Source organism: Pavona decussata, unplaced genomic scaffold, assembly GCF_977016875.1.
Source record: "Pavona decussata unplaced genomic scaffold, jaPavDecu1.1 SCAFFOLD_174, whole genome shotgun sequence".
Taxonomy (NCBI): Eukaryota; Metazoa; Cnidaria; class Anthozoa; order Scleractinia; family Agariciidae; genus Pavona; species Pavona decussata.
In genome coordinates this window covers 1,324,529-1,335,000 of record NW_028145585.1, presented here as the reverse complement: position 1 = coordinate 1,335,000, position 10,472 = coordinate 1,324,529, and the positions used below count along the sequence as shown (strand labels likewise).

The following is a 10,472-nucleotide window of genomic DNA, read 5'->3' as shown; positions in this document are numbered from 1 at the left end:
CCATTTCAAATGTCACGTGCATAGCGACTATCTTTGGACATGCCATGTAACCAGAAATTCACCTGAAGGATGACGAAGATGGGTTAATTTACATGTATCTTCAATTTGACGTGGGAAATATCAAGAAGTCATCCCGAGATTGATAAATCGACTGTTTTGAATGTTATCGCCTTGCGAACAAAACGGCCGAATTCTACGGTAAGTTACGGACCAGCGAATGCGGTCAAATCGTTTCAAAGAATTTCCCCGTAAACTGAGAGCCGTGCAACATCAACGCATTTCTTCACCCATTTCAGGTCAATGGTTTCTTTTGCCAATAATCGAACAATTTCCTGCTGAATAGTGTAAACGGTCTCCCAGCTGTTTATGTAGCATATCGAAAGTCCATCGCTATTCTCCTCCATGCACGTAACACTGAAAGGGTCTGTACTTTCATTTTGATTTGCAGTATCCTATCTAAAGTTGATGACCTAGTAACTGGACTGTCCAAGTTTTCCTCCGTAATTACTCCGGCCAATCACAACAGATGTAAACAACACAACGAGCCAATCAGAATTCAAGAGATGTAACCAGGGCAAATGAGCCAATCAGAACTCGAAGTAACCAGCGCCAAGCGCGGGAAAATGCGTGCGAGCAAGTTATGATTGGTTTTGGTTTTGCTTCTCATTGGCTGAGAAAGTGGCGCAAGTTTTGCTCGCCAATCACAGAGCGGAGTAAAGCAAAACCAAAGCAATAATCACCAAATTACTTTCGACAATCGATTGAAAAACGTTATACGTGTGTGCTACTATGTTTGAGGTACTTACATGTATGAACATACCGAATCCAGCCTTGGTGTTTGTTAGTGTCACATACCTTTGATTAACCCTGAGTGGAAGAAAACTCTGAAGCTCCCAGTCTTCATGGAGAGGTAGATCTATTAACATGTATAAAAACGATGCATCAGAGAATGTTGTAGAGCTTATGTGAACCCATGTATTTTCCACTGAGCGTTAGCTCTAGGTCTACAGGAACACATTTCCTGTGACACACTTGCTGTAACAAAGATATTTGATTCTGTATACGATACAGCAAACTCTACATTGTATGCTGAAAACTAATTTGTCTAAGTATCAGAAGTGACTTTGGACAGTGGATTAGTAATAAGGCAAAGAGGTTTTTATAGTAGATAGGAGGTATCAAACACAGTTGGAATTATTCACCTGTGCTCTTGAAAGTGTAATCTGTGTAGCATGGTGAGGGTGTTTCAGCTGTAACAATCTCTGCATGTACCATGTTGTATGGGCTCCACCCAGGTTTATCCTGTGCAACATGACATTGTAAATAGCAGTTTTAATTAATTTACCTAATATAGTGCATAGTGTCATCCCATTTTTGAAAAAGGCTCTACAACAAGCTCTACAAACAAGACAGGTCTGCATAACAGACAAAGAGTATTTGATTCCTAACATTAAACCTAATGTGAATACTAAAGACATACTTCAACAAAATGAAACGCACCAATACAAGGATGTGTAGTTATTCTTTTGACCTGGAGAGAACTGTACCCATCTTAGAAGACATACATACTTATTGATACTGTGTGTGTCACAAGGAGTTTTCCATATAGTATTAGGGCCTATTTACACTTTACAGTCTGACCAATCTGTCAACAGTGGAAGCACTAATAATGGCTTCACTAAAAATGATTGACAAGAGAAACACAATTTTGTTTATTTAATCTATTTTTTCCAGTGTTACCTGTGGCAAAAATTTCTGGTGGTGCCTTTGAAGATCAACCCGTCTTGAACAAAATTTGTAAAGTTGCGACAAACCATCCACATTTGTAAGGCATTGATGATGATAGAAAATTTGTCTGAATAAACAGATTTTTTGCTAGTGCGGAAAGGACCTTAGCTTAGGGAGATATTATCTGTGCATAGAAACAGAAGAAGAGCAAAGACTAACATGAGATCTGTCTGCATTAAATAAAGAGGTATCCATTACTGGGGAGTTGGCAGTGCTTTACTAACCTCTTGCAGTTAGTGGCATCAAGTCTTCTACTAACAATGGGCAAAACATGACTGACTTGATAGCTTGATGACACTACCAGAGCAGTGACTGTTTCTATAAATAGGTAAGGTACAGTATTTAGAGGAAAAGTGTCACAGGGGTTTGCTATCATTTCAAAGACCTAAAAATGTATCTCTATTAAGAGAAACCAAACAATAACAGTCCAGTTCTGTTATAAATACATGTATTATTACACCCCAGCATACCAACTCTGTTGATGAGTGTTGCTGGGTACAGATGGACTTGGTCAGAATAAGTAGCAGCCTAACTTTTATCGAGTTCTCACATTTTCATTTCCAAATGTACTACAACCGATTAATATGAATAATTTATTGTTCCTTTTAAGAATTCAGTAGATTTTTCAAGCTCTTAGTGTTCTTGAAGTGTGTGCAGTGTTGCATGTTTTTTTCCAAAAAGGCCAAAATCCCTTTGACACTGACTGAGTCAAGTTCCACTGAATGCCAGATAAATAATAGTCCATGCAATGTAGTTGTATTGAACATACCGCCACTCCAATAATATTATAAGCCCCTCCAAGAATTAGTCTCCACCCCCACCCCATCAGTTAGTTGAGGGAGGGGTAAGACGGACACTTTAAAATCAGATATGGATTTCTTTTTCCTTGTATTTTTATTAATAATAATAATAGTAATAATAATAATAATAATGATAATAATAACAACTTTATTTTAGTGTCAATCTTCTGGCTAGCCTATAATTAGCTTACTAATCAGCGACACTATCCTAACAGGAGCCTCTCTGATATCAGTGTTGTTTTACATGCTCAGACAGGGATTATCCTGTATAAAAATACACATACAGTAGTTGTTAATTATTATCAGTATACTTATTGTTAATATGACCACTAGGAAACTGTACTATCACCGTAACCAGCTTTCCATGTACCTTTTGGCAGTTGAACAAAAGAATGATACAATACTCACCTGAACCTGGAAGGTTGTTATACAAACTAAACAGGCTGTCAATGCCATATGCCACACTTGAAACATTGTAACACTCAAACAACAGCTCAGACATGGCTGTAATTATACAAACAATGCATTATTACACTGTACCAAAATGTTTGCGTTCAATAAGACTGAAAAGAAAAACTTGATTTTAATGAAATTATATCAACATTCATTTGTTACTTTTCTTGCAAATATCTTTTTGGAGTTCACTTACATTGTCGACAGTAGTTAGGGTTACACACAGGTTCTGTCAGAACAATGGGATGATTGACACTTCCTTGAGTGTTGATTCCAAGGTGACTAAACACATGATCAAACACTTGTTCCTGAAAAAAAAAATTAAGCATCTACTGACATGACCATGTAATGATATCTATCTAGAGGGATACCCACTCATCATAGTTCACTGCAATATCAAAATAACAGGACTGGTATTATTAATTAGCACAGTCACGTTTCTTTCTACTATATATATAATGATAAACTTTGAGCCTGAGAAAAGGTAGTCTACAGTACATTGATAAGGTGTTTTCACTGACAAAACATTAAGCAGAAATGCATAATGATTTATTACCCATGCTACAATTAGATCTGTATTTCTGCACTTTGTGAGAAACAAAAACACAAAATAGTCAAGAGACATCTCAGCATTACTTAGAACTTTTTAAGATCTTTGAAGAGCCAACATGAATCCCATTACATGTATCTGTTGTGGTTCAAAATGTTTTTTGGATTGAAAATTTTCAAAACAGTTTGATTTCTATTTCCCTTTGTCTCAGACTATGGTAATGAATATTGCACAAAGGAAAATAAAAATTAAACTGGCTTTAAAAAAATTTAAACCACAGCTGAACATATCCATTACCTGACACTCATAGTGTGTGACCACGTCTCTATCAAACTGAGTGCGTAATGCCCATCTGACCATCTCAAGATTGCCAATATCATTTCCAACAGAGTAGCTGTTTCCAGAAGAGTCACCATCCTATTAAAAATAAGTAATTGTCACAAATTTACCTGGAAAATTATTTTAGAGTACTATGGTGACAGGAGTGGTAATATTGTAAATCCAAGCACAAACGATACACAAAGTCAGGACGACAATCAGGGCAACAGCTTGGTGGCCGGAATAGAACAAAGGTTTGATAGACGGAGCTGTGCTTGATCAGCCACGCAATAAATTGAAAGGGAAAAGAAAAGCAACCAATCAACCGGACCCTTCGTCAAAAAAGGTGAAGAAATGAGCATGGATGCCTGAAGCTGTGGAACTGCTTCTCAAACACATCAAAGAGTACAAGACCAAGTGCGACCATGCAATACCTTCAGGTTTCCGCAACTTTGTTGGCAGAGATAGCCCTAGGGATAACCCTCCACATGTAAAAGAGGTCTTTCTTTTGACCCTTATAGCCTTACCTTCTTTCCCCTTGCCTTTGCAACCAGGTTTCGAAAGATCAATCTTGGTTTGTTGTCGATGGCCCACCCAGCTCGACAATAATGTCCACCTGAGTGACAAATGAAAGGCAAATTAATATTAACAGTTGAGAGAATGAGAGCATAACCGACCTGGGAAAGGACAAAACATGGACCTGGGGTCCATGGACCCCACTTTGGACCATGCCAATGGACCACTTATATCTACCTACTCTATGGACCCCCTCTCTGTTGTTGCTGTTATTGTTATTGTTGTTTTTTGTGGTAAGAAAATAGGGGGTCCAAAAGGGGGCTCCATGTTTTGTCCTTTGCAGATTTCATAAATTTATACGCTTTTTGTTGTTTTAGCTCACATTCACCAAATGTTTGTAGAACTAAATAAATCCACACCAGCACTTCATACCATGTCACATCAATAAAATAAGCACCCTCTAAAAAAAGGTACAGAGTCAGTACAAACTGGCCAGACAGTATCTGGTCAACTCGCCTACATGCAAACTCGCCTACGAACAAAGTTGCCTACAACTTGTCAGCTCGCCTCCATAGGCGACTTTGCTTCCTGACGTAGGCGAGTTCACTCCAGTAATGTATGCCTTTTTGTAACTTTATGTTCTATCTAACTGGTTCTTTAATCCGTGAACCGAAACAAGCGTGCTATATTCTAAATTCGCCTACGTAGGCGAGTTCACCAGTAGGCGTAGGTGAAAAAAATCACCTTTATTCTTATTCTTTCGTTGGTCTGCAGTCTGTGGTCTGTGGTCTGCAGTCTGCAGTCTGCAGTCTGAGGTCTGCAGTCTACGGTCTGCAGTCTGCAGTCTGCAAATGTCATACACCGCCAGACTACCATCTACTGGTTCAACTGGCATTGACTTTAAAGTTGTAAGAATATGAGAGGCATTCTAAAAGTACTAACCATTGTCAATAATAAGTGGAACAGCATTGTCCCTAATGCTCGGTGAATAGTCATAAAAACATTCTGGTGATGTTTCAGTCTTGAAACCTGAATATACGATCATCTGTAAAATCTAAGGACGGAATGTAAAATACAGATCAAAAAAATGTAAATCAGAACTGAAAATTACACCACCAAATAATGATGTTTTGAGTGCTTTTTCACTAGAATATAAGTAGTATTATTAAATAGTTCAAGGAAACCTCAAATTCTCCGTAAACGATTCCTCTAACATAAAGCATTGGTGTTTGAAAGTCTAAAAAGTCCCAAGTTATAAATATACTTTATCGGACGCCACACATTATCGGACAAAAACGGAAAAACTTTGTTTTCTCACGAAAATAATAAAAAAAGGTTATGAAACACTAACATTTTGACTAGATCGCATGTAATCGCCTCGTGTACCACGTTGTCTGTCGTAAATCCGCGGAAATATAAAATAAAATTAGTTCTCTTACCTTCAGCGATCATGGCGCTTGATTTTTCCAACAAATTTCCATCGACAAACAAACAAACAAGATGCCTGCTACACTGGCATTACGCGTGATGCTGGGGCTGATTCATTTATTCCAACTGTATGCTTCGCCGATTGATTAAACTATCCTTGCTGATGGAATAGTTTAAGTCACGACGATCGCGTTACGTTGTTTCCCTTGCGTTACGTTACTCAGGGTTTCAAGGGAAATTGCGGGACTCAATGACCTCTTTTCAGTCTCGCATCGTGGTCTAAGACTGTCAAACAAAGCACGATTCCTTCGCCAGGAATTTACCAATTTCCACCGTTTTAAATGTCGAATGCTTCTTAGAAGTTATTCTTTCGATTTGCCGCTTCAAAATGGTGAAATTTCCGTTTGAAAACGGCACACTTGAGTCCAGAACATGTTAACAATATGGCGCCAAATTTAATCTGTTTTTTATAAATAGATCAAATGATGCGTTGACGTCACACAAGTAGGGGTGAGTGGGTCCTCTCCCTCGCGATGTAAGCGACAAGAATGGATTTTGATTGGCCTGCTTCTGTTGAAGACAATCAGAACAATACACCCCGAGTAGGAGAGGGGTGAGTTTAATGAATAAATTAATGTACCGATTTGTAGCTACGAGGAAGAAAAAAAACACAAGATGCCTGCTACACTGGCATTACGCGTGATGCTGGGGCTGATTCATTTATTCCAACTGTATGCTTCGCCGATTGATAAAACTATCCTTGCTAATGGAATAGTTTGAGTCACGACGATCGCGTTACGTTGTTTCCCTCGGCGACTCAGACTTTCACCGGGAATTTTTGAAATTCCATTACGATAACATAAGCTTCTCAATGACCTCTTTTCAGTCTCGCGTCGTGGTCTAAGACTGTCAAACAAAGCACGATTCCTTCGCGAGGAACTCACTAATTTTTTACCGTTTCAAATGTCGGGTGCTTCTTAGAAGGTATTCTTTCGATTCACCGCTTCAAAATGGTGAAATTTCCGTTTGAAAACGGCACACTTGAGTCCAGAACATGTTAACCATATGGCGCCAAATTTAATCCAGATTTGATAAATAAATCAAATGATGCTTTGACGTCACACAGGTAGGGGTGAGTGGGTCCCATCCCTCGCGATATAAGCGACAAGAATGGATTTTTATTGGCCTGCTTCTGTTGAAGACAATCAGGAGAATACATCCCGAGTAGGAGAGGGGAGAGTTTAATGAATAAATTAATGTACACATTTGTAGATACGAGGAAGAAAAAAAAAAAAAAGAAATCGACCCGTTTTTAGACACGGTATGCCCCCTCAGGGCATCCCGCGTAAAAAGAAATCGACCCGTTTTTAGACACGGTATGCCCCTTCAGGGCATCCCGCGTAAAAAATTTCAATAACGGGCGCAAAACTGCAGAGATTGCCCTGAAAACTTGCCGATTGCAACCTTGTCCTCCATTTTCTTTCCCATGAGTCCGTTGGGGCTGTTTCCTGTGATCAACCGCTGGTTAAAGGTGTTTTTGCCTGTATACATCTGCGATCTATTATCGGACGGCCAGCTTCCATACCGAAACAGGATTTGCGTATGCAATGTGTCTGGCGGGAATTTTGTTCAGGATTTCCACATATCCAAGTAAAATAATCGTCCACATCCTTAGGGTCAAAATGCCACCAAAAAAAATAAAAACTCGGACGGAAGAAAACATGGTTGCTGCCATGGAGGCAGTAAGGAATGGAGGGTCACTACTGACGCTCATCCTGGTCAGAACTTCATGTAAGCCTTAGCACATTACACATGGTTATGTCCCGGGACATTATACGTAGGCTTACATGTCATACTGACCCTTACCCTTCCCAAAACCGTGCACCAAACAACAGTTGTATCACATGTCCGATAATATATTTGCATGTCCGATAATTGATCAATCCAATCGAGCCTCTGTGAGTAAGTTTTGTGGGAAATGTGACGCTTTCTATGCAATCATCTTCTGGGAATATAAAGACTACTCTATTACTATTTTAGAGGAAGAATAAATCGGCTGTTTCTCCACCGTGAGCTTCAATAGAGCCGAAGAGGTAAAGAGTGTCCGATAATATATATTCATACCTCATAACCCGAAATCACACTGTCAGATCGACTTCATTCCAGCTTTCGATTCGTCTTTTTGGCGATAATGTAAACAAAAGCCATTTGAAAATCATGCAAAACTCTTTTCATATAACCTAAAACTTTCATAAAAGGTGGTAATTTTCCGAAAGGTCTTTCCCCCCTTTTGAACACATCGATCTCACTTTATTCGATACTTACCGGGCGCTTTCCATTCACCAAAAATTTTCGGTTTGAATTTTGGGAAATTTCGGTCTCGAATGGAACGGGCTTATACTCGGTCATCACGTGGTCAGTTTTTGCCTCAGGCTTCTTTAGCTTGACGCCGTTTATCGTATGTGTTCAAACAGTCCGACTGGAAACTTTTGAATGGAACACGAGAATTTTCGAAAATACCGAAATTTCCACTTTTCGGGAACACTGAAATTTTCGAAATTTTGTTCCGGAAAAGATCCTGTTCCATTCGATTTCCACCCGAAATTTTCGAAAACTTCGTCGAATGGAAAGCGCCCACCATTATCGTCCGCCATTTTCTTTTCGAGACGTCTATATAACAGTACAGCGGCAGTTGAATACTTTGTATATGATGACGCATATTGTACCGCGGACGGGCTATAAGCGATTACGCGTCTTTTTCGGGGAACACGAAAGTTCTCCCGACCGCCGACTCTCGCGCTGCCACACTTTCACGCTCCCTCGAAAACAAAAAACGCCTGATCGCAGGTTATAACGAAGGTAAAAAGCCTTGAAACTGAAACTATAAAAAAGTGAAAGTAAAATAAGATACGACTTCTCTTAGTTTGAGACCGGGATCATTTTGGGTCCAGACCCATACCCGGTTATGCCGTCAGATAGAAGACAAAATCGACAGTCAGATTTCGTAGCGTGGTATAGTCTTCTTGTCGTTGTTTTTATCTCTTCGTGACGTTATCTTAATCTCTTCGTTGAGGAGAAAGGACAGTAGTTTTTATAATCTGAAAACTACTTTTTTGTCCGTTCGTGCGGCTGTCGACCACTGATTTACGACAACCCTGTACTTGTTTAGTGAAGCCAATAAAGGACTTAATTCCTACCTGAAGCAGCTTAATTATCTCCGAGGACAATTTATAAAAGTCCGTAAACAACTAGGCGAAGCCATCAACAGGAAATTGTGCGATTAAGTGGAAAGTGCTATCGCTAACACTAACTTGTGATCCTAGAGTTTTACACCAAACAGCCTGGTCCTTCTTCATCTGTTTTGATAAACGGGTCGGAGAAACCCAACATTCATTCACAGAAGTCAATGCTTCGTCTCACTGAAGCGGCAGTAAAAGAATACCGTAAATGATCTAATAAACGCCCCTCTCTTATGAACGCCTCCTATCTAATTAACGCCCCCGTAAGCTGACAAGTTTGTATTAAACGCCCCTCTCTAACAAACGCCCCCTGTCTAATAAACGCCCGCCTTCCCTGAAAACCAAACAAACTAGAAACAGATGTACAAAACAATCAATCAATTTATTTGCGTTCTTGCTTAATTAACACCGGTGTGCGAGTTGCGTCTTGCTCAATTTCCAGTTCAAAGTGAGGATAGCGCTCTTTAATGTTCTTGATCTTCAGCAATTTTCTTTCGGCTTGTCCTAGCATTGTAGCATCCCGAAATTACTTATCGCGGACGGACTTGATAGTCTGCTAAAGCTCTGTCATTTAGGTTATTATAATACCGTATTTAGGTTACCATGTTACAGTTACTGGAATAAACGCCTCTCTCTCTTTTAAACGCCTCTTATCTCTTGAACGCCCCCCTTAGACCCTTGAAATTCAATAAACGCCCCCCGGCGTTTATTAGATCATTTACGGTACTGACATTCTACTTGAGGCATGTGCAGTTTATCGATTGAACATGTGATTTCGATTGAGCATGTGATCGGCAGACTGCGCGTCTCTGTTGATTGACGTGTGACAATTTGAAACAAATAAAAAACAAGAGAGGCGAAAAATTGTTAAATAATACTTTAATGCTTGCTATATCTGAAAGTGAGCAGGTAAATATCCATTTGTTTTAAAAAGGTCAGCGAAAAATTAACCATCGAATATCTAAATCTACAACTATTTGATTACGTTATGAAAAAGAAACCGTAAATATGCGATATTAACAAAAAAAAATCTTCGCGGGAATTTGTAGCAAAACGTGCAAACCACTAACGACAAAGTAAAAACTTTGAAGTGATTACTAACACCAATCACAACAGACGTACAGAGCGCAATGTACCAATCAGAATGCATGTAACCAGAGTCAAGATCGAAAAAACGCTTGCAAGTAAGTCACGATTGGGTTTGCTTCTCATTTGTCGAGAAAGTGGCACGTGAGAATGATGTATAATCAGTAAATGACACAGGCATACTCGGAAAAAAATCTTAGTGTTCCTCCCACCGAGCTGCAGGAGACTCGAGGGAGCTAAGGCCATTAAACTAGGTTCATGAGACATCACGTTATTTCCATCACATTTTTTCCA

At 39.4% G+C, this 10,472-nt stretch overlaps 2 protein-coding genes across 4 annotated transcripts in view; both read right to left on the bottom strand.

Annotated features, from left to right (window-relative positions):
- LOC146463890 (nonsense-mediated mRNA decay factor SMG7-like) overlaps positions 1 to 10,472 on the bottom strand; it is a 157,486-nt gene that overhangs the window by 94,096 nt on the left and 52,918 nt on the right. The gene's annotated exons all lie outside the window — the stretch shown is intronic.
- Positions 423 to 8,539, bottom strand: LOC146463894 (actin-related protein 5-like). Of its 2 annotated transcripts, none has more exons than XM_085083938.1 (8): positions 8,492 to 8,539; positions 4,437 to 4,525; positions 3,889 to 4,008; positions 3,238 to 3,349; positions 2,997 to 3,092; positions 2,013 to 2,106; positions 1,203 to 1,302; positions 423 to 916 (listed from the first exon to the last, which is right to left on the bottom strand). In XM_085083938.1, exons 1-8 carry the CDS (start codon positions 8,505 to 8,507, stop codon positions 848 to 850), a joined length of 696 nt encoding a protein of 231 aa, XP_084940064.1. In that variant the 5' UTR covers positions 8,508 to 8,539; the 3' UTR covers positions 423 to 847. The 2 variants fall into 2 exon arrangements, with proteins under 2 accessions (XP_084940064.1, XP_084940063.1); XM_085083937.1 differs by lacking the exon at positions 8,492 to 8,539 and adding an exon at positions 5,368 to 5,473.

Bases quoted from the DNA above. Each gene is read 5' to 3' on its own strand.
- LOC146463894 (XM_085083937.1), bottom strand. From the start codon at position 5,470: ATGATCGTATATTCAGGTTTCAAGACTGAAACATCACCAGAATGTTTT. The intron at 4,009-4,436 runs GTAAGGCTATAA...TATTTTTAATAG, and splicing joins CAAAGGCAAGGGGAAAGAAG to GATGGTGACTCTTCTGGAAA. The intron at 3,093-3,237 runs GTAAGTGAACTC...GTATAATTACAG, and splicing joins CCCTAACTACTGTCGACAAT to CCATGTCTGAGCTGTTGTTT.